The sequence below is a fragment of the Crinia signifera genome, chromosome 12 (genome assembly GCF_055691185.1).
Source record: "Crinia signifera chromosome 12, ASM5569118v1, whole genome shotgun sequence".
Taxonomy (NCBI): Eukaryota; Metazoa; Chordata; class Amphibia; order Anura; family Myobatrachidae; genus Crinia; species Crinia signifera.
The window spans coordinates 45126047-45150911 of NC_139228.1; the positions used below are offsets into that span (position 1 = coordinate 45126047).

At 43.7% G+C, this 24865-nt stretch overlaps 1 protein-coding gene and 1 long non-coding RNA gene across 39 annotated transcripts in view; one reads left to right on the forward strand and one right to left on the reverse strand.

Annotated features, from left to right (window-relative positions):
- GPHN (gephyrin) overlaps window positions 1–10255 on the reverse strand; it is a 435418-nt gene extending 425163 nt beyond the window's left edge. For 27 of the 37 annotated variants that reach the window (XM_083166733.1, XM_083166721.1, XM_083166724.1 and 24 more), the window contains exon 1: window positions 10079–10255. In XM_083166733.1, coding sequence (XP_083022859.1) covers window positions 10079–10142 — 64 coding nt within the window. In that variant the 5' untranslated portion in view covers window positions 10143–10255. The remainder of the gene's footprint in view (window positions 1–10078) is intronic. The other 10 variants (XM_083166749.1, XM_083166747.1, XM_083166751.1 and 7 more) reach the window with 2 other exon arrangements.
- Window positions 10256–14318: 4063 nt separating this feature from the next.
- Window positions 14319–19481, forward strand: LOC146049620 (uncharacterized). 2 transcript variants are annotated; one of them, XR_014466159.1, is made up of 4 exons: window positions 14319–17149; window positions 17224–17291; window positions 18021–18094; window positions 19265–19481. It is a non-coding gene; the product is annotated as an uncharacterized LOC146049620 (long non-coding RNA). The 2 variants fall into 2 exon arrangements; XR_014466158.1 differs by having other exon boundaries at window positions 14319–17291.
- The last annotated feature ends 5384 nt before the right edge of the window (window positions 19482–24865 follow it).

A 24865-nucleotide genomic window follows, 5' to 3' on the forward strand; every position in this document is an offset into this window, starting at 1 on the left:
TCATACCAGTACGCTGGCGTTCCACATCCCCTCCCACGATTAAAGAATGGTTTACTCGTATAGATTTGTATATGACCATGGAGGACATGAGAGTGCCCCCTGAACGTACTCAGGTGTTTACAGCAATATGGTTCCCGTGGATGGAGTTTAAGTCTTCACAGGTCTTCCTAGCCAATAACTAATTGGCAGTCTAAAAAACTTTTGTGGACCCCAGCCGCACTCCCCCCCCCCCCCCTATCTTCCTTCCCTAACTACTATCCCCCCCTTCTTTCGGTCTTTTATCTTTTCAGCTTTTTTATGTGTTATGTGCTCCAGAGGCGCGATATGTGTACAATTCAAATTATTCAAGTCGATCTGTCAGGATATAATATTTTATTATCTTGTCCTTATAACATGTGATTTGTACTTTCTGGCTTGTTGATTACATTGCCATTGGATGCTATAATTTTGTAACAATTTCTAAAACCAATAAACATATATTGCAAAAAAAAAAAAGAAAAAGCATGGAACTATATGACAGCACCCTTTTGGGCTCATCCGATTACACCCATCTTCGAACTTAGATCGTCCCTTAAGATGATATGGTAGTGTGCAAAGTTTGAAGACACTTCGTTAAAGCGAGAGTTATCGCGAAACATCCATAAACACACAAACATTGTTCAATTATACTTACGTAGATAAAGTAATATAAATGGTCGATAAGCAATTAAGGGTTTTGTGGCAACATTACAGCCAACATTCATACCATAGTATGGAATTGAGGGAGTATTCAGGGTGAAAAAACACTTGCAAGAGTAAAGTAGTATAATCTACTGCCTATACATCCAAAAGGGTTTCAACTGTATTATAGTATGTTTCACCCATTGTTATTAAACATGGTGAATAGCCATCTAAAATAGCGCCATTTCATTTTACATAAGCAGGGTAAAGCTGTATGTCAGCTATCACTTATGTTGTCCATATACCATATATACTCGAGTATAAGCCTACTTTTTCAGAATATTTTTTATGCTGAAAAAGCCCCCCTTGGCTTATACTCGAGTGAGGGTCTCGCTTGAGTCAATGAGTTTTCCCAGTTTTTTGTTGTAAAATTAGGTGCCTCGGCTTATATTCGGGTCGACTTATACTAGAGTATATACGGTAGTTTTGTTTCATAACTAGAATAAATAACTATATACATGAGGTATTGCAGGGGATCTGGAAGCTGATCTAGTACCCCTATACACAAGGGGCGATATTAGCCAGAATTGCTGAATGAACGTCGCTGAGCTCCTGCGATTTTGAGTTTTCAGAGTTGTCTTGTCAAGTAAAATTCGCTGGTCGCTGTAAAAAATGGTACACTGTGCGATATGAACACTGAGCGATGATAAGCCAAAATCGCTCAGCGACCAAATCGCATTGCACCTTAAGTTACTGCACATATCAGTAAAGCCGGTCATACACCTAAACATTTATGATCTGACTGGTTGTAAAAAAAATTGGTAACATTTGAGAGCAAATGACAATTGTCCAATTTAGCCAAAATACCAGAAAACTGACAAAAACGATAATCGAGAAAAATTTGTTAAATCAAATAGTTTCAACCAATTTGTATAACTGACCAATTCTATCAGAGTTTGTGTGTGTGTGTGTGTGTGTGTGTGTGTGTGTGTGTGTGTGTGTGTGTGTGTGTGTGTGTGTGTGTGTGTGTGTGTGTGTGTGTGTGTGTGTTTGGGAGCAAATTATCAACCGTCATTTCCACCCATATATTACCAGATTTTCAATCAAAGCCAGATTGGACAATAAATGATTAGGTGTATGGCCAGCTTAAAGTTTAGTGGGAGGAATTTCCCAGAGTATGCCCTACCACCTCACATATATCTGTTAGAGGTGTCAGTCTAGGTACAACCAATACGGTCGAATACTGTACCTGCATCTGAAAGATAGGGATAGAAAGTGTCCGTCTGTATATGGCAGAGGTCCACTAACATGGCCCCCAAAGAACTCCAGACCAACAGCCTGATTCTGACCTGAGTATACTTACAGCCTAGAGAACAGGTCAACACCATCCCATTGCATGACCCCTCTACCGTCAGTGCCTTCTTGCTAACATGCAGCCAAAGGGTAGAAAAATCATTTGATGGTCACCGACTATCGAATGATTTTTTCTTCCTGTATGGAAAAAATGTTAGTCTAAACTGACTTTTATTTCCGCCGCTGATCACCATAAAAACGGGGCGGGCGCTGACATCATGTATTGTCAGCTGCCCGTTCTAAGCAGGAATCGCCAAAGGATGCCCATAAAACGCTGGGTATTCTCATGATGCCTCTCCCCTGCCGTGTGAACACCTTGGCAAATGTGATACTCGCTGAAGGCACAGGGGGTCTGCACATGCGCATATACAGACCACCCACCACCGAAAATGGGACAGAATTCCGAGCCCGTAAGAACGGGTCTGATTCGCCCCCCAAGTTTTTAAGTATAGACATTGCTCAGCACAAATGGTTAAATAAAATTGACTGAAGTACTAATTAAGTCACCTGTGGTCAATCATGGATATACTTAAAACCTTACTGTTGCGGTGCCTTGAGGACCATGGCCCTTATTCAGATCTGATCGCAGTACGAATTTGTTCTCAAAATGGGAAAAACCATGTGCACTGCAGGTGGGGCAGATGTAACATGTGCAGCGAGAGTTACATTTGTGCGAGTTATTTTGTTTCCTTGCACGGTAAATACTGGCTGCATTATTTTTACACTGCAATTTAGATTTCAGTTTCAACACACACCACCCAAATTTAAGTCTGCACATGTTACATCTGCCCCAACTGCAGTGCACATGGTTGTGCCCCTATTGAGAACAAATTTGTACTGCAATTAGATATGAATACGGGCCCATGTTTGATCAAGGTCTAGTAACTGAGGAAGGGGTTGGAGTTGAGGAGCTTATATATACTCTAAAAAATATACGGTACTTGTGTATTATCTGGGCGCCCGATATATCGCATGCCTTAATGCATTGTGATGCGATGGGACCCGATTTTGAGCCTTTCCCGGGGAGAGTGTACAATTTTAATATCGCATCGCATGCCATTATAATGGCATGCGATGCGACGCGATTATACCCGATATTATATTTTTACAGGCACCCTGATGCCTGATTACAATGTTAAATGCACCCCCATACCAGATTTTTAATTGTACACCCACCCTGATGGGTGATTACTATGTGAAATGCCCCCCCATTGTTAATGCCAACCCGAAGCATGCCTAGCAGCGGCGGTACGCGTCCTCCCCCACTATCCACGTCGGCTTTATATAGTGTTGCGAGCGCCGCGAGCCACCGAGCCGGAAGCGTGGCTGGCGGTCGAGGATTATATATGACGTAATCCACGTTTGCTCACCACGCTTTGGGCTCGGGGGCTGGTTGCACTCACCTCACTATATAAAAACAACTCCACGCTGACGTGGATCGTGGGGGTATGAAAATGTCAGAGGACGCGTACCGCCGCGCTCGCCACGCTTCGGGTTGGCGTTGATAGTGGGGTGGCGTTAACAATGGGGGGCCATTTAACATAGTAATTACCCATCAGGGTGGGTGTACAATAAAAAAAAAAATCGGGTCTGGGGGGGCATTTAACATAGGAATCAGGCATGTGGGTGCCTGTACAATTAAAAATCGGGTCCAATCGTGTCGCATCGCATGCAACGCGATTTTTTGCCCTGCGATGAAAAAAAAATCGGGCGCCCAGACAATACACAAGTTCCAAATATACTTAACAAGTTCTAACTAATGAACCAGCACTAACCACTGTTCAAAAGTGGTGCCCTCCAGATGAAGAGAAAGTATGCAGTACTAACCCTTTGTTTGGGTAAAACATATTGTCAGGACCATTTTTTTTTTTTTACTTAACATATGTATAGCCTTGAACCTACATAATACCTTTCTTGTTCCTTGGGCTCAAATAGCCCAAGTTTAGCCATGCAAAATGGCTGAACCTGACTAAAGTACTAGGAGCAACACGAAAACTGAGATTGGGCACTCAAACGGGTCACTTTTCAGTACTTGTTTCCTAGCACGGTGCCCATCGCATCGCATACCATAAGTCATACAATGGTATGCGATCCGATGTTACGCGATGGCAGCCGATGTTATACAATTTTAAATTGTATACCATCGCATTCTATGCCATATACAATGGTATACGATTTGAAATTGTATAAGCACCCTAATGGGTGTTTTCAATGTTAAATGGGCCCCCTATATGATTATTAATTGTATAAGCACCGTAATGGGTGCTTACAATGTTAAAAGCACCCCCACGCCACCCCCATTATAAACGCCAACCCGAAGCATGGCGAACGCAGCGAGCCCACGAGGGGCGGTGGTACGCGTCCTCTGACCTTTTCATACCCCCACCATCCACGTCGGCGTGGAATTGATTCTAGATAGTGTGGCGAGCGCAGCGAGCCACCGAGCCCGAAGCGTGGACGCGGTATACATGTAAAGTAATACGCGTCCGCACGCCACGTTTTGGGTTGGCGTTGATAGTGGGGGTGGCGTGGGGGTGCATTTAACATTGTAAGCACCCATTAGGGTGCTAATACAATTAAAAATCGTATAGGGGGCCATTTGACATAAAAAAACCATTAGGGTGCTTATACAATTTAAAATCGCATCGCATGCGGGTATATGGTATGCGATGCGATACAATGCATAAGATGCCATACGACTGAATCGTGGGCACCGTGCTAGGAAACAAGTACCCACTTTTCTTACATTTCTGCTTGCCACCTGCGGAGGCAGAAGCAGAAATCATGCTAGCGCACCAGTCCGAAGAAACAATGGAATAGCTCATCGGGCGAACATGGGTGTGCGAGGAGGTGAAAACAATTAGATCCCCCCCCCCCCCCCCGATACTGTATGTCCATTCTGTACATATTCTCACTCACCTAAATAATTTACCAGTTTGCCATGTCAAAGGCCAACCCTATTCTACTGACAACATTTTATGGAGTAAAGTCAATATAGGGAGGGATATGAGCTATGATTTCAGATAATTTTCCCCACAAATCGTGATAAAATCATCATCGATTTTCCTTTGCAGTCCACAGAGGTTTGCATGGAAATCAGCAATATGAACATTTCTCACATCCCCAAGAACATATAACAATAACCAGTATGAGTGTTAATGTAGGTGGTATCTTTGGAGTAAAAGCTTTTTGTTACTCCAATACTTATACCAGTAAATTGTGAGAGGGCTCCACTTACATATAAAAGAAGTCCAGATATAGGGTTCTCATAGGCAATGAACAATATTTAATATTTCAAATAGCCAATGGATCGCTAGTTAGAAAAAAAGCAGTTGTCTGCGAACAAAAAGTCACCACCCAGACAGTCCAAAACCGTTCGATCCATTCTCAAACAACAAACTGTTTTTTCCAATCAGCAGCAGTCTAGGGCTTCCACTTCTATCCCTTTCACACTCACAAGGGTTTGCAATCCAGGTCGCAAGCAGGGTACAAAAACCCGGGTGTGACCCGGCTTGCAAGTGCTTTCACACTAGCCGCCCATCCCGGCATAAAGCCAGGCAGCTGACGTCATCTGTAGGCAGGGCCAGGGTGGTTCTAGGAGATGGGCAGCATCTTCCAGCAACTCCTTTACAGTGCAGCGAATAGGACCCAGGTTTGCAATCCAGGTCGCAAGCAGGGTACAAAAGCCCGGGTGTGACCCGGCTTGCAAGTGCTTTCACACTAGCCGCCCATCCCGGCATAAAGCCAGGCAGCTGACGTCATCTATAGGCAGGGCCAGGGTGGTTCTAGGAGATGGACAGCATCTCCCAGCAACTCCTTTACAGTGCAGTGAATAGGATCCAGGTCGCGTCGACACAGGATACCCATTCACACTGCGTCTAGACCTGCAAGCATTCCAGGTCCAACCCTGGTGAAGACCTGGTTTGAAATCCTGAAGCGCTGGACCCGGTATAATATACCAGGACCCTTTCACACTGACTAATTTCCCAAGTTGATGCGTGTTCATGTGTAATAACCTGGGAAATGTTTGTCAGTGTGAAAAGGGGTAGGATTTCTATGCATATGGATAATTATTCACTGATTGGTGCTGCGCATGTACAATGTGAACGCTGCATGAAGAGTCATTCGATTATCAAAATAATTGTGTAGTCTCTGATTAAGGGGCATCTATATTACGTCCCACACCATCTACAACCCAATTAACCATATAGAAGCCCAAACACTAGTGCGATTTGGGCCTATTTTACACGACTTCAATGCATGGGACCAATAGATTGCGTGAAAAGTGTCAAATCATATGTCATTTACCTAAGATTCAATGCACGGTCCAGTGCGTCATATGCCGTATCCACAAATGGTCACCGCTGCAGCAAGCATGTATCCTATTATGGGTACACACAAGAACGATTTGGGCTCAATTTATATATGTGGCTTACAACTGATTGTATGTAAAAATAGCAGAATTGTGCATGTTTTTAATGCGATTCCGACCCGATGCTCGTCCTCAGCGGTCATTTTGGAGATTTTACCTGCTGCACTAAAGATTCGTCATCTACATTGTATTGGGTATAGATCGTATGCCTTGGCCTAGCATATAGGGCCCTTATGTTAAAGAGATCCCAGCTCAGACCTTCTATTTATAGGACAATTATATTATATATAGACTGTTTACTCCAATTTGCAATTTAAACTCGATTTTAAATGAAAAAAAAAAAAACACACATTGTTGCAAGATGCTTGTTGTCTGGAACATAACTTTTGTTTGAACATAACTTCATTGCATCCTGACTAACTCTTCAATAAATGATTGTCGGAAATGGCAGCATCGAATAGGCGAGGGCCTCTATTTCCCCCCAGCAGAAATAGCGTCATATTGAATACCCCCAATATGTTCAATGCAGTGGTATAAATAAACTTGTGATTGATTTAACAATAAAAATTGGACAGGACACCTATTCAGCTTAGACACATAGAAACATAGTGTTCGGCGGGAAGGACGCCACTTCAAAGGGGGCAGCGTGAAGGGGCGGACCAGGCCCTCCGATGTCACAAAAGGGGCGTGCCCGGGCCGCGCTATGACACAAAGGGGTGGGCCCGGATGCCATCATCAAGAAAAGGGGAGGGCCTGTCCACAGACGTCACATAAGGGGGTGGGCCCGGCCACCCCAAAGGCTTTGCACTGCCGGGGAAGCACCGGGCATCGCGATCTAAAGCGGCGCCAGGTTTCCCCAGTCTCACCTGCAGGGAGCAAGGTAGGCTGTTTTAGCGGGGGTCTGCCAGAGAGGCAGGGTGCATTTTGCCCTTTAAAAATAGGGCAGGGCGCAGCATCCCGCTAAAACAGCCTAGCGGGAACACTAAAACATAATCACACACTTCTGTGAAAAATAGTCACATAATACTGAGTAACACTAACGCTATTTAAATAAAATGTTGGAAATATAAATAGGACTAATTGGTTTGAACCACCATGTAAAATAAATAAATATGTTAGCTTTCAAGAAAGTATTGCCTATATAACCAAAACCCAGTGATTAGCAACATAAACTGTAAAAGTAACTTCCTCTCTATCATTCATCACCAACACAACTCAGGGAGATGAAAAAAATCTAAAAATAAATGCCTGGGACTTGTATGTTTATTTTATTGCCACCATTACTGATATAGATAGGGAGGGGGACAGGATTTGCATGTACTGTGGAGATTTAACCTATATTATCATACAGCAAATAATACTAAACATAATTTTGTCAGCACATATAAATCCATCTGTGTAATCAGTCACAGGTTAGAACAGCAATTTGTTTGCAATAAAATCTAGAATGGCTAGGTGGGACATAAGCAGTGGTGTATTCCTATCCCCTCACTGGTATTCAGCACTGCTGTGTAAGAACAGCTCCAGAAATAAAGGAGGGGGAGTCATGGGGGAAGGGGGGATTCCCAGAATATATAGACCTTTTCTATTAGATATGCTTTCAGAAAACACACAACAGGAAGAGAACACAAACAGACAGATATTCCTTTATTTCAATCCTTCCATAAGTATATTCATGGGATATAACAGATGAAGAGATGCCCAGCGAGAGGGGGACCACCATAAGGAAACCACAGTCAACTGCAATATCTGCATTGTACTCCATTAAAAAAAAAAAAATCTGCATTTTAAATCTCATGAAACTATCACAAGCTGTACAGCTATTTATTGTGGTTGGGTACACACAGATTCATTCCCCCCTCTACCCCCACTTCCCATAATACATAACAATAGCATTTGCTATTTTGAATGGAATCCCCCTTACATTGCAGATTTTCTGCCATCAGTGTCTCAATAATATATCCAGATCCTGCATTTCAGACTCCCTGCCTTTTGTACGTCACCGAGCTTGAAACTCCAATACCTCCCCATTTAAAAAGAAATAAATAAATCACGAGCAGAAGAAAAAAAAAATGCGATCTAGATGGAGGAAGGGAACGCATTTGCTTCTGATCTATATTAAAGGGACACTCATTCCAAACACACATCTGATGCAAAGACACACTAGAGCTGTTCCAACACAGTATTTGCATGGCAAACCATTAAATACAAGGAGAAATACATGTACAAATGATTCATTGATGCCTGCACATATAGGTAAGCCCAAAGCAAGAATCACAAAACAAGGAGACTGCATTAAGGAAAATCTATGCATACACATGAATCAAACGAGGGCATGTTGCAGGGCCTTGGTGTCAATACAATCTATGGTGTGCTCGTCGTCAGAAATAGCCTTTTCTACATTTTTCTTGCATGCACAGTACAGATTGGCTGATCCACGTCCCCACTGCAATGTGCTGCTTGCAGCGGTGAGAGCTCAGGCTCATGCTTTGCAAATGACTGCAATCCTTATCTAGTCTCCATGGGTGGATTTCCCAATATCTGCCCTCCCCCTAGTCACTGAGTATATATAGATAGATGTGCATGTGTGTGTATTAAATTCAAGCACATCATATATTCAGATGTAACCTTAGTACCAGGGGAAAAAAACAGCATTAACAGCAATAGCATAAGATACAATATGCAGAAAACTACTGTATATAATTAATATTTCAATAAAAGCATGTGTGTGAGAAAAATACACAGTATAACAATTACAGTGGGGTTTTTTTCTGTGAAGTAGCAGTGCTAAGTTACATCCATGTATCACCATCACTTCTAATGAAGACAACAGGGCAAAGTAAAAAAAAAAAAACACCAACCACACAGGATAATGTTATTTTAACAATCAGTGGGCTATACGGATTAAGGTTTAATGACTAAACTGCCACACAACACCGTGAGATTACGTTGTATAAAGGTTCCCCAGATCTACCTAGGAGAACCAGCAGCGCCTGTGCTTTTAAGGCTGCACAAAATACAGATCAAGATACAGTCACAGTGCTGACAAGCTTAGCAATAGCATGTGAATTAGGGGGTTACAGAGCTCAGAGCCACATACTCCATGAACACCATAGAGTGCACATGACTGGTGATATAAAAATAGGAATAATATATATATATATATATATATATATATATATATATATATATATATATATATATATATAGTGCAGAAGTGGGTAGGAAAAGGAAACACCATTAATAAAGATCAGGACATCTTTCTAATGCACACTGTAAAAACCAATGTAGCAGGTCTAGTATTTCCAGATTAATAAATGGCAATTGTTATGCATATGTACAATAGATAGATAGAGATTCAGCTCAGTGTGTTTGCACATGTATGAGATGGTGGTGTGAAGATATATATATATATATATATATATATATATATATATATATATATATCTCCTGATCTTGCAGTTGCACTATAGCAATAATAACACAAATATACACACATGACAGGTGGCATTTGTGGGGTACATTGTGGGCAGGGGAGGGTTGGTTTCTGGGCAGCCAGGTGCCATTTTGCAGTGCCAGGTTGCCGGCTGGAGCCCCCCATCACAGCCGCTGTCATTGCAATGGGCAGGGGGAGGGCAGAGCGCATACACATACATACAGGAGAGGGCCAGGAACCGGGCCCCGTTGCGTTACCTGTCAGGACCCCGACACGTATTTGGTGGTCGTGATTGGTGAGGATCATGCCCTCGGCCGCCATCTTCCTTCTGCTGCCGGAGCCGCTGTCACCGGCCGTTCACCGAGCAGCAGCAGCAGCAGCCTGGGCTTGGAGAGCGGGGAGCCAGGCGAGCAAGCCGATCGCCGATCGCCGAGCACATCCAAAGACGGAGAAAATGGGAGAGAGAGGGAGAAGGGGGGTAGCTAGGCGTGAGTAGCGCACGGCCGATACTACGGCACGGAGTGGTCTGTGGAATGATCCCTACACAGCAGCGCCAGCTAGTAGTAGGGATTCCTGTGAATCACTGGAAGTAAAGGCTCTGGCTCAGGGATAGTTAATTGTTTATCAATATGCAGTACTACTGCTCACATATATGTTAGAGATATACTATAGATGTGTTTGTAGATGGATAGATTTACCCAGTACAGGTAGATAGCTACATATATCTGGACAGGATATATGTCGTACCTACTAAGTAAAAGCAAATAAAAATAGAATACTCTACGAGACAAGGAACACTAAAATATATATATTTCATAAAAAGATCTAAAAAAAATTACAGAATAATAAAATGGAAAAGAGATGCTTAAACTTATACCCGGATTTTGTACCCGGGTGTGACCCTGCTTGCAAACCAAGGTTGTCTAACCTCCCAAATTGGCCATGATGGTCCTGTAAATGGGGCCATCCTTCCGGCCACACGGCAAGGTTGGCAAATCTCCCAGATTCCTCTGGCCCCCCTGCATTCTGCATCTCCTTAGCCGCAGCGTTAAATTACCGCGATTCGTGGCTTTTCGGCGGGCTAAGTATGCAAATAGCATAATATTAGTCCTGCCCTCTCCACGAGGATCCACAAATTGAGGGATTTGCAGTACTGGTGATGTCTACATCAGGCCCCGCCCCTCAAAGTGCTGCTGACAGTCTCCCCTCTGAGTTACTCCTGGAGAGGAGCCTTTGAAAGTAAGCAAGTATGTTGCAAACCCTTTGCCACTAGTCTCCCGACCCGGCATAATGCTGAGCTGGTGATGTCATCGGGAGGCGACACCGGCACTGGGAAATGAGAGCCTCCCCCAGCAGCGGCTTTTACATTGCATTGAATGGAACCTAGATTGCATCGACCTGGGTAACCTGTTTCCACTGCCCCTGGACCCGGGAGCATCCTTGTCTAACCCTTGTTGTGACCAGGGATTTTTCCTTGGGATGCTTTTCCATTAGAAAAAAAACCTGGGTTGATGCACATCCCCGCACAATATCCCGAATTATTTTCTCTAGTGGAAAAGGAATATTAGTGTGCAGGCAGTAAGGAATAACCCAACGTGTTTCATCTGCTGACTTCTACAAGGGGTCTCCTTGAAGAAGTCAGCAGATGAAACGTGTTGTGTGATTATGTAATTTATTAGATCTATATAGATACATATCTATTTTTAGAGTTCCTTGTCATATAGTCTGCTATATTTATTTGCTTTTACTTAGTAGGTACGACATATGTCCTCCTTTTTATTGTCCTTGTAGACACCTTGGTCCTGGAACCCCTTTTCTGCAATTTAAATGTATTTATCTAGAGTAATTAACCTTTACTTTTTATTTAGGGAATAGCTGACGCCCTCAAAGAAAAGAAAGGAGTGTATTTAGTTCGATCTTAAACAGAGTTTCAGTTCATTTGTGGCACCTGACATTCACTTTTTACATACATTTATATAGGTAAATATATATTATACACATTTTATACACATATCCTGTGAAATATCCCCATTTCCTGCACCACAGACAATACGGTTTTACGAGGCTAAATGTGCCAAGTGTTTGTTATTTTCTCACAAAAGATATTCACATCACTTATACCCCTTTCACATTGGCCACCCGGCAATTACCCGGCATTTTTGAGAGCCGGGTCATTTTGCCGGGTGCAGCCTGACCAAAATTCACACCACCCGCAAATTACCCGGGAATTTGCTGAAAAACCAAGGTTTTTCTGTGGTGTAAAAGGGTCAACAGGGGTTTTAAATTCCGCTACTTTGACCCTGGTCAAGAGCAGGGTCGGAGTGCTGGGATTTAAGACCCGTGTTGACCCTTTCACACCAAAGAAAACTTGGGTTTTTCAGCAAATTCCCAGGTTGAAAAGCTTTAACCCGGTAATTGCTTCTGGCGTGAAAGGGGTATTACTGTACATTGTTTAACAAAAGTACATGCAGGGCCACCCTGAATACTTATTCTAGCATGTCAAGTAGCTTTTGTGTGCCTTTCCTTATGGGTAATAGGCACAATACAGAGTTCATATACATGCCAGGCCTTAGTTGCACTACATGTCTTTTTGTGTGACTTTGTACAAATTCCTATGTGACTAAAGTAATCATTTAGTGTGCCTTGGACAAACTTCCCAACAAATATGTTCCAGAGATTGGGACCATATGCGCACCTGAAAAAGGAGTGTGACCTTGCAGGAAGGGATGTGACCTCACAGCACAACCCCATTTTCAACATTCTGGTCAAGGGCGTAACTACCATACGTGCAAGGGTTGCCTGCTATGGGGCCCAGAGCTGAAGGGGGCCCATCTTTACAGTCTAAGTTATATGTGCTATATACATTACCATCAGTTGCTAAATAGGGGGCCCTTACAAAGTTTTGCTATGGGGCCTATAAATATCTAGTTACGCCCCTGATTCTGGTGACATGCCCAGTCTTCTTGCAGATCCTGTCCTGCCCTCAGAGACTTTAGCCCTTTGACTGCCAACGTTGCTAAAAATTCCAGCATCGCCCACAGTGATTATTCTTTTAGTATAAATAAATACAAATACAGCCAAGTCAATTAATTGAAGTTGAGTTAAATATTGCGCCCAAAAAAGAATAGTCGCTGGTTTGCTTGGCAATTTTCACACCTATTTTGAAAAATTTCCTTGGCACTCAAAGGCTTAAAGGTACCCACACATGTCTAGATATCGGATCCAGGACCTTATAATGGTTCACTCGCAAAAGCAAATTCTCTCTCTAATGGACAAAATAATGTGCACTGCAGGTGGAACTGATGTAACATGTGCGGAGAGATTTGGATTTGGGCGGGGCTTGTACATCAAACTGATATTTATATTGCAGTGTAAAAATAAAGCAGGCAATATTTATTCTGCACAGAAATAAAATAACACCCAAATGTAACTCTCTCTGATCATGTTACATCAGTCCCACCTGCATGCACATGGCTTTTGAGAGTGAACCAGAATCAGGCCCCCATTCCGATAGCCAATTTCCTTTGAAATCTAGAACACCCCTGGTCATGGGCACACACAGAATGATTAAGTAAATAATCAGAGGGTTCATGATCAGTGTGGCCATGATCAGTAGTGTTCGGGATCTGCAGCTCCACAGAGCTCTCTGCACCCCACAGTGCTGCTACAACTCTGAACTCTGCTCCCCTGTCCCTGGCAGACAAAGACAGAGGACAGCAATGATCAGGAGATGTCAAATGAATAGGCCTATTCATTTGAAATCTCAGTGCGGCGGTGAACATAAGTTGGTGCAGCGTGGGCACATGCCATGGCTACATAGCTCATCATGTCTACACATGGAATAATGTGACCATGGTCCTGCACAATGGGTCTTTCATCTTTCCGCCTACTGAAGGGATCAGCAGGCTCAATGAATGACCCACGGGCACCTGCATCGTCCCATCATCAAGCCCACACGCAGTAAGTTTTTAAACGATTGGTCATTTAGATTGGTCGGAAACGGACAAATAACTTTTAAAAAATCTTACTGTGCGTGGGCATGGATATATCAATTATTGCATGCAGTCAGTGGCGTAACTATACCTCCGCAGCCCCCGCGGTGGCGGGGGGGCGCAGAGAAATTGGGGGCGCCGCCGGGGGGCTGCGGAGGTATAGTTACCTGTGGTCTTCGTCTCGCCCGGCTCTCTGCCGGGACCTGCCTGACGTCACAGTCCCGGCCGGCTCCTGCTGCAATGAAAACTGACTTTTATAAAATGGCTGCCCCCATACTGCAGACAGTTTTCTGTCTGCAGTATGGGGGCAGACATTTTCTAAGAGTCAGTTTTCATTGCAGCAGCAGGAGCCGGCCGGGACCATGACGTCAGGCAGGTCCCGGCAGAGAGCCGGGCGAGATGCAGACTGCGGGGACAGGTAAGTGTAAGAAGGGGGGGTCAGGTTAGGTGGGGGGGTGGCGGGCGGGGGGGCGCCGAAAAACCATCCGGCGGGGGGGCGCTAAAAACTTAGTTACGCCCCTGCATGCAGTGACAGAGTTTGCAAAAACGCTCTGTCACTGTGATGGGTATCCACACCACAGCACTTATCAGGGTATTTTGGGGGGAAACCCTTGTTTCTGCCGTGAAGGACCCCACCACCACCACCACCACCACTGCTGATCATACTCAGCAGCCAGGTATTGGATCCTGCCGCACTGCCAGTTCCCAGGGCTTCCTCCTTCTGGGACCCCCAGTGCTGCAAAGTGAGCTTCTGCTTTGCAGCATCACTTTACTACACCAGGGGTTACAGAGCAGCAGTGAGCCCCGAAGAACGGCAGCCCTCACAAGAGCAGTGAGTCCATTGGACACACATAGTTGAGTTGATCTTACTATTCCTGTCCCTGCACTGCTCATAGACAGTTGTGCAGAAGTCCCAATTTGCATGTGAGCTCACCACAATAAAAAGTGGTACTTGTGTATTATCAGGGCGCCCCCGAAATCGGGCGAAAATCGCATGCAAAAATCGGATGCGATTTAGCGGCGGATTTTTTCCAGATTTTCGTCTGATTTTCGTCTGCGCATGCGTATCTTTCGCTATGCGCATGTGCGGCTACCTCACATCGCTCACGTACGGGTCTCTCCGTGCGAAAAATCTGTCCGCAAGAGCACGGTCATTGTGGGTGGCATGTGGGCGTTTTTATGGGAACGGCCGGAATAATGAGGAAAACTGGGTGTAAACACGGGCGTACACGGAGGTGTGCACCCAAAATGCACGGTGCCACAACCGCCTCGATCGGTGAACGCACCATGCATTTTGGAGCAAAAACAGGCGGACGCCAAAGAGACCTTATATAATAAGTGTCCCCCGGCTGTGGCATTACCTTGCTGGCTGGTTGGGCCTGGGTCTGGTTCTTAAAATACAGGCGACCCCTACTCATTTTGTCCCCCGTATTTTGGGAACCAGCCCTGGCCCTGGAGCCTGTGGCTGGTTTTAAAAAATCAGCGAAGCCCTATTTGCCGTGTTTCCTGATTTTTTATTACCAGGATTATCCCTACCGACCAGTCAGCCTGGCCAGGGGCCCTGGGGTAGTGGGGACCCCCCCAATAAAGGGGTCCCCCCTCCAGGACTTACCTGACCAGGCTAAAGCCTGGTGCTGTCCCCGGTGACCCTGTGCGGTGGTCACCGGGCTGATCTTTGTGTAAAAAAAATAGATAAAACTATTGTTTAATACTGTGGAACTATGAGTTCCAGCAAGCCTCCCCCGCAAGTTGGGACTTGTAGAACCACAAGTCCTAATTTTTTATTACCAGTCCCGGCTCTTTCAGCCTGGTGCTGGTTACTGCTGTGGGGGATACCCCACGCCGTTTTATTTATTTATATTTCCATTTTTTTAACATTGAAGCCTTGCTGATCCGTGCATGCTTCTGCCAAATATGACAGGAAAATAAAGTGTATTTTCCGACCGTATTTGGCCCGCCATTCGCCGGCGTTCTACGCTAATTAGCGGCCGTATTTTCAATACGGCCGCTTGGTAAATCAGGAATCACCATTCTTTTGAATGGTGATTTCTGTCGCATTCTATCGATGGTGCAATCATTCATATTTGTATTTACGACTTTTCGTATTCGTATTGATGGGACATTCGTATTTGTATTTACAAATATGAATGTCCCATCAATCCAAATTCGAAAATTCAAATTTTTAGCATAGTAAATGCCTAAAAAACCTCACTACCTTTTTGTAATTGATCTATGTAGGGGGTCACTTGTGGTTAATTTGTACATTGGTCTGTTTTAGGATCTGTGTCACATTTTGCTTTGTTTCCCATTTCTACGGGTTTAGTTAGTTTCCCTCTTGTCCGCTCTGAAGGTGTTGGGCACCTTGTTCCCTTGCAAAGTCCTGGTGGCACTGGGTTGGAGTGAACCTAATTTACCCCTTCAAACGTGGCTATTACAGGTGAAGTCTTTTTTTTTAAATTTATAATCTTTTATTAAATTTTACATATATAAAAATAACATTGGCAAATACAAACTATACAAATAACATATAACAGTACTGAGCAGCGTTACAGTATCTTAGTCCAGGTGTTTCATCTTATAACACTCAGTATAACATACAATAGCAGCGTACATGTTAATTTATTTTGTACCATCGCATTACTGTACTAGAGCCATGGCGGTGGCTACATCATAATAGGTTCTATTCACCTCTGGAAAGCTAAGGTGGGCGTGGACCAATAAACTATACTAGTGCACTAGAGCTAGGTAAAGTAACACAGGAACTTAGAATACATTTTTAGAGCGAAAATACATTACAGTAGACACAAATAATATACAGTTCAAATCAAAAAGGGTTTGATAGAGCTGAACAGTAAAGGTCAATAAATAAAGTAATAATCACATAATTGGGGGGAGTAGGTACGGAAGTCATCGTGCTCCCAGGAGATATTTGCCTCTAGAAAAAGTGTAATATTGAAATGTCGAGTAATACACTGGTATACAATTGTATATGGCCCCCAGACCTCCCTTATCTGTAGCTCACGTAGTTCACTTAACATCTTGGTATCTTCTATTGGATGATCTAGATCTATCTGTTTAAATTTTATATGCCTGTTAGTCTCTCTCCAAATTTTCACAGCCTGAACTACTAAGGGAGGGTCAGAGGTCAACACCTGTACCTGAAGAATTTTATGCAGAGGACTCATCCCTGAGGCTACCGAGGCTATAAGGGCTGCCGTTATTTTGCTATTCTGCTCTGCCACAATCCAGCACTTAAGTTGTGCCAATTGGGTAGAGACATAGTAGGATCTGAGGTCCGGAAACCCCAAACTCGCCTCAGCCTTCTCTCTCATCAAGGTACTTAGCCGAATTTTTGCTCTTGTCCCATTCCAAGTGAAAGATGACATCATACTATTCAACTTTCTAAATAGTGAATCTGGAAGAAATACCGGAGATTGATGTAAGACATATATGAGCTTGGGGAGGATCACCATCTTGAGTAAGTTTACTCTACCAGTCACTGTTAATGGCAATCTTCGCCAGGATTTAAATTTTTTGCCCATATACTCTAATATTGGTTGGATGTTTAGTTGTGTATATTCTTTAGGATCACAAGATATCATAATCCCCAAATACTTAAATGTTGATACCCAGCCCAATGGGTATGGGAGGGGAAGTGTAGTGCGTATTTTACCATCTAGTGGGAGAATGTGCGATTTACCCCAATTTATTCTAACTCCCGAGTAATTCCCAAATTCATGGATTAATTTTAAGACCAGGGGGAGAGAAGTGCTGTAATCTGACAAATATATAAGCAGATCATCCGCGTATAAGGATACAGCATCTCTCTCATCCCCTAGTCCAAAGCCGCAAATTTTTGGGTGTCTCCTGATAATACACGCCAGTGGTTCAATTGCCAGGGCGAAGAGAACCGGCAAGAGAGGACACCCCTGCCTCGTCCCCCTGGCAAGAGTGAATGCTGGCGAGGTCCAGCCATTTATGGTGACCCTGGCAGATGGGTTTGTATATAACAACTGCAGCCATTTTTTTTTTTTGATAACTGTTTTTATTAGGTTTTTTCCAGAATATACATATATAGAAAGCATTTCCAGAGTTGACATGTAATTCACAACAATGATATCGTCTTACAGTATTGCCATCATGAACTAAACATTATCTTTGATTTGTTATGCTTATACCCTGGTGTCTGTCTCTCTTCTCTATGTAGGGATGTCCGAGACTAGATCTCCAGATCTTTCCACTGTCCTTTTGGGTCATTTCGGAAGTCCTGCATTTGGCTAGGTGAGGTAATCATGTCTTGGTACGTTCCTTTGATAGGCAATACCTGTGTTATATCAAACCTGTCTAACACTTATTTCTAAGCACATTCACTTATTTACACACAGAAACATTCACAGGACGGACGAGACATAACAAATCAACTAGGTGTAAACATGGGGGATAATGGGGTGGGAGGAGGGGTTGACCCGACGTTCCTTCACATGAGGTTCGAGACTTAAAATTTGTTTTTGTTTTATTTATTTTTTCTTTTATTTTTTATTATTTTTTTTTTCCCTTTCATCCTTTCTTCAATTTCTAGTCTTGGGACACTAAATCTTCCTCAGCACTGACCAGGTAGTGTTCTCAAACAGTTTATAGATATGAGTGCTCATGGAGCTATCCAGAGTCTCTAAGTACATACCCCATTTTTTTATGGAATCTTATCACTCCACCTTCTATGTCTGGGATAGTTGCCTGTCTGTCAAAGTAAATTGTTTTCAGAATCAGGTTTGTTACCTCCAGTAATCTAGGTGTAGATCTTTTTATCCAGTGTCTCAAAATACACTTTTGCGCTATTGTGACAATTACTGTGAGGGCTGGAATGATCTCCCGCCTTCTATTCCCAAGGTCCCAAACCGTGAAGTTTGCAAAAAGGCATGCTATTGGGTGTTTTGTTACTTTTATCTTAAATGTTTTGTTGATAAAGTTTACAATTTTATTCCAAAACGTGGCTATTTTCCTGCACTGCCAGAAATTGTGGAAGTATTGTGCCTCTCTTGCTGAGCATTTAGGGCATTCCCCAGACTCATTCGGTACCATATGTGCCCTTTGTGCTTGTGACACATGGGCCCTATGGATGAGTTTAAAGTGTGTCTCTTGCAGAGAGGCCGAATGCAGGTACTTATACACTTCCTGGCTGTGTTTGATCAACAACTGTTCGTCTGTTATTTCTGGGATGTCTTTCTGCCACTTCGAGAGTGACCGTTTCCACAGTGTTATACTACTTGTTTGATTTGCCATTTGTGAAAAGTAGCTGAGTCTAAATGTGCAGGTGTTTGACATGAGGATTAGTGAGTGTACTGGGTCATTTGCATATAGGGTTTGCATTGCTCTAGGCATTGTCTGCACAAAGTGTCGTATCTGCAGATACATATAAAACTGTTTATTGGTGACTTTATATTTCTCTTTTAGTGTGTCGAAGGAGCATAGCCCACCTCCTGGATCGAAAACGTCCCGAATTGAGCTTATTCCCAATTCTCTCCATATGGTGAAGTTTGCGTTATGAAGGCCAGGGGTGAACTGGGGGTTTCCCCAGAACGTAGTGAATGAGGATGATGAGGGGTTCCTTTTCAGTTTTTTGTTCGTTTTAACCCATGCTGCATATGTGTATTTAAATAAAATGTTTTGAAGGCACTGTGGTGGTATTTGTTTTTTTGTGGCGTGCAGAAGCGCCACAGGGGAGAAGGGGTGGAACAATTCACCCTCCAGGTCATAGTTAACGAATACTGATCTTTTCCAGGTCCAATCTGTCACATATCTAAAGTGGGTGGCCCTACTAAAGACCTCGGGATCTGGTATTGCTAATCCTCCATCTTGCTTGGGGAGTTTTAATTTATCATAGGCTATCTTAGGTTTCTTCCCGGCCCATATAAATGTCTTAAAAGCCTTTTCTACTTTCTTTATGTCTGCATTTGCTAGGGGTATTGGGAGCATTTGGAGCACATATGCCAATTTGGGAAAGATTATTGATTTTAATACTGTTACTCTGCCTAATGTGGAAAGCGGGAAGTCTTTCCAATTATTTAGTGTTTTCAAAACTGCCATTATAATTGGTGTTACATTATGTCCATATATTTTGTCCAGGGATCTTGGTATGTGTACTCCAAGGTATTTTAATGCATCCTTGGTCACTGGGAACTGAGAAACTATTGGGTGTGAGCTGAAGTCTTCAGTATTTCCACTTAAGGGTAGTATTTCCGATTTTGAGTAATTGACCTTATACCCTGCAAAGGAGCCGAACTCCTCTATTGCTTCTACTATGGCAGGGACCGATGTCAGGGGTTTTGCCACAAACAACAACATGTCGTCTGCAAATAAAGCTATCTTACAGTGGGTCTTTCCCACTCTGATACCTTCAAATGTGGGTAGTTGTCGCAGTGCCACTGCCAGGGGTTCTAATGCCATTGCAAACAACAAGGGGGATAGGGGGCACCCCTGCCTAGTGCCTCTCTCTATATTAAATGAGGTGGATATGTATGAGTTACCTATTATCTGTGTTTTAGGGGTCGAGTATATATTTTGGAGGGTATTGACAAATTCCTCTGGCGCCCCAAAATTCTGCATTGTGTGGAAGAGGTGATCCCAAGCTACCAGGTCGAACGCCTTCTCTGCGTCAAGTGATAATACTATATTTGAGTCTTTGGTCTTACTGGATTCCAGCCACTGCTGTACTGCCAGGACCTTACGGATATTGGTGATGGACTGTCTCCCCCAGATGAATCCCGTCTGGTCCTGATGGATCAGAGAGGGCATTATCAGTTTCAGCCTGTTGGATAAAATTTTAGTTAGGATTTTATAGTCCGTGTTTAATAATGAGATTGGGCGGTAGGACTCTGGCAGCTCGGGATTTCTTCCAGGTTTAGGGAGTACCCTTATAAGTGCTGAGTTAAAATGTATTGGTAACTTTTTTCCTGATAGGATAGCATCATACATTTCTTTTAGTGTATCCACTATTTTAGGGGATAGGATTTTATAAAAATCATTCGAAAGACCATCTGGTCCGGGTGCCTTGCCCCCTTTAAGATTTTTGACTACTGTCTGTATTTCTTCTGCTGTGATAGGGCTGGTTAAGGAGCTGGCTTGGGTACCAGTCATTTGGGGTAAAGTTATTCTGGACCAGAAGTTTTGCTTATTAGTCTCGTTAATAGATTGTTTAGAATAGAGTTTTGTGTAGAATGCTTGAAGTAGTTCCGTTATTTGTTTGTTAGAGCGTACCAGTTTGCCTTGTGGTGTGCGTAGTGCTGATATCGTTGTTGCTGGGCGTCTACCTTTTAACAAATGTGACAGGAGCCTGCTCGATTTGTTACCATAGCGGTAAAAAGCTGTGTCTTTGTGAAATGTATATCTGCTCTCCATTTTAGATAGGATGTTATCAAATAGTGTTTTGAGGTCATAATATGTTTTTCTTGAGGCCGGGTCAGGGTGTGTGATAAACGCCTGGTAAGCATCAGTCAATTTGGCCTGCACCTCTAAGTATTCCTCATTGTCTTGTTTATATAAAGATTTACAGTAGGAAAAAATCACTCCAGTAATGACTGGCTTGGCTGCCTGCCAGAAAAGAACAGGGTCATTCAATGCACTCTCTGCGTTGTGGTGTTTGTAGTCCATCCACGTGGCATCCAGCATGCTCCTGAATTTAATGGAGTTTGTCAGATGCGTAGGAAAGCGCCACTGGCGTACAGGGCCTTTTTCCGCGTTGACAGACAGTCTAAACCAGCACAAGGCATAATCTGAGATGTGAATTGACTCCATCTTTGCATCTTTTACCTTGGGAAACATATGCTCCGACACCATTATGTAATCTATTCTAGAAAGCGTGCCATGCGCCGCCGACAAACAGGAATATTCTCTCTCCAGCGGATGACACGCTCTCCACACATCCACCAACCCCAGTTCCTTTATAAAGGCCGGAACACCAAATTCAGGTAAGTTCACTTTTCTCGCACTTGGAGTGTTTCTATCTAGAGTACTGGAGGACAGTAGGTTTAAATCTCCACCCATAATCACTGACGAGCCATAATACCCCGACATCCTGGACAAAATGCGTATGAAAAAGTCTTTAGAATATTGGTTAGGGGCATAAACATTGCAAATCACATACTTTACATTTTGAATAGTTATGTCAACAATTACATATCGCCCTTCCGGGTCTACCACAACTGAATGCATGGCCCATGGGAGCTTTTGTTTGATTAGTATCACTACTCCTCTCGCCTTGGAGGTGAACTCGGCGTGTGCTACTACCGACCACCCCAGTGCGTTCAATTTGAGTACTTCAGGTGTCAACAGATGAGTCTCCTGCAGGAGGGCTACATCAATGGACATCTTGTTCAGATGCATAAGCACCTTCTTCCTTTTAATTGGGGAGTTAAACCCACCTATGTTCCACGAACCTATTACCAAATCATTCATGGCTGGGCATTGTGCATGTATGTCAACATTTTATCCTACATAATCATATACCATACCAAGCCTTGAACCCTTATCTTTCTCAGAGACAATATAAACAAATCGGGCCTTAACATACATGGGAGAGGACACATTAGGGAAGAGACTGGACATTCGGGGAGACAAGACAACACATATAAAAAACATACTTAACTGAACTCTATATTCCTAAACCTGAGAGAAGTCTTCTCTCTTGGGTCTACTTCTCCTATAAGAACTTCCGATACCAAAGTATCAACCTGTATTAAACTCTTCTTCGCGTGGGAGTGCAAAGAATCTCCTAGCTCCACCCGGCATAGTGAAGTGGGCCAGAATAAGTTCCCGAGGTCTCTTTTGGAGGCTGTAGCATAGGCCGAATAAGCAAATCTTTGGGATTAAACTTGCCACAGGGTCTCCAGATACGTTTTCGTCTCCTTCAATAAGGGCTTTTTTTTTTTGTGGGCAGTCCCGAACTCTGCCTTAATATCTTTGGTGATTCCTCAGGCGGTTTCCTGCGGGCTGGGTGATGGTTCCTCTCCCTCTATTTCCTTCAGGAATCTTTCTGCGTCTGTCGCTGTAGCAAACTCTCTGAATTTATCTCCATCAAAGATTCTTAGCTTGGCTGGGTATAGCAAGGCGAATTTCGTGGAGGATTTAAATAGCTTAGTGCACACCGGAGCAAATGCTTTGCGGGCCCTGGTCACTTCCGCTGAGTAATCCTGGAACAGGCGTAGTTTCATCCCATCCCAGGAGAGGTCAGGCTTTTTCCTCGAGGCGTGCCATATGCTTTCTTTATGTTGGTAATTTAGGACTTTAAAAATCACCACTCTTGGTCTCCCCCCCGATCCCCCCTGGAACGGGCCGATCCTGTGGGCTCTTTCAACTATCATGGTGTTGCATACGTCACCAATACCCAGTAAATCAGGCAGTGTGTTTTTGATGAATGAATTGAGGTCTGTCCCTTTAATGGATTCAGCCAAGCCTGTCAGCCTCAAGTTATTTCTTCTCGAGCGGTTCTCTAGATCATCTAATTTATTCATGATCTGAAAATGCTCTTTAGCTAGCTTAGCAGAGTCCTGCTTCATTTCTGTAACATCGTGGAATAATGTCCCCACTGTGTTCTCAGTGATCTGCAGGCGTTTAGAGACGTTTGTTAGCTGTGATTTAATGTCCAGTACAGCTTTATCAAATCTTGCTGTCTGTGCATCCATCATTGGCTGTATAGTGTCCCTTATAGCCTGCACAATCCCCTCATATGTTATTTGGGGGTCTCCCATGGTAGTGGGGGTGTCAGCAGCCCTGGATGAGCGGGTATTTTGGGTACCTTTTCTTTGTGTGCCCAGTGCCTGGTCGTCTGCGCCCGTCCCCTCCATGTCCTGCAGCGTGTCAGCGTCTGCGGCGGCCATATTGGCTCCGGCCGCCCGCTTCTCTGCCTTCGTGCGCTGTGTTTTCGGGGGCATATAAGCGGACCGAGACCCGTCCATCCAGCGTCGGGAGGTGTCTGGCGGTGTCTCCGGGGTATTGTGTGCCCGTGTGGCTGCTTTTGCAGTCTTTTAGCGGTGTCCGTGCCGGGGGTTCAGCGGAGCTCCCTCACCCTGCTGCCATCAGCGTTCCAGCCGGAAGCGGAAGTCCAACTGCAGCCATTTTATATAGTTGGACCCTATTCCATATGCCCTAAGGACAGTCCATAGGTACGGCCATTCTATTGAATCAAATGCCTTGATTGCATCCAGGGTCACTACTACTGGCTCGCCCTCACTCTCCACTGGCATCTGGAGGTGGGTATATAATTTCCAAAGGTTAAGTGATGTCGCTTTCCCTGGCATAAAACCAGTCTAGTCTTGATGCACGATTTTTAGTATATGTTTATTAAGTCTGGCCGCGAGTATTTTTGCCAAAATTTTGGCTTCGCAGGTTAAAAGGGAGATAGGCCTGTATGAATCCATACACTTCGGGTCCTTTCCCTGTTTGAGGATAACTACTATATTTGCTTGGGTCATTGCCCTTGCTATGACATTCTGATCAAAACTTGCACATAGTGCCTCATGTAGGAGTGGCCCTATTGTGTCCTTATATTTTTTATACAATTCTGACGGTAAACCGTCTAGACCGGGGGCTTTCCCTGACGGGAGTTCTTTTATAGCTACCATAACCTCCTCTACTGTCAAGGGAGCTTCGAGACTGGCACTATCCAGCGCGTTTAATACTGGGAGCTCTATTTTATTAACATAATTTTGTATTTCCGTTGCAGTTTGGTGGAATATATACTGCTAAAATATTCTTTAAAGGCCTCGCCAATCTGTATAGGTGTTTTCATTAGATTCCCGCTACTATCTTCTACGCTGCTGATTATAGTAGGGGGGCTTTCAGCTTGCGCCAAAAATGCCAAGTAGTTCCCTGCTCTATCGGAATGCAGATTTCTCCTCTGCGTCCTATATCTCATTATTTTTACATTCTCCACTTCTAGTGCATCTAGCCATACTTTTTGGGCCTCATGCCATTCCTTTCGTGTGTCATCGGAGTTATGCTGCAAATACCTTGCTTCTAAATCCTCGCATTTTTTCTCTTTTTCTAAAATTTTATTTC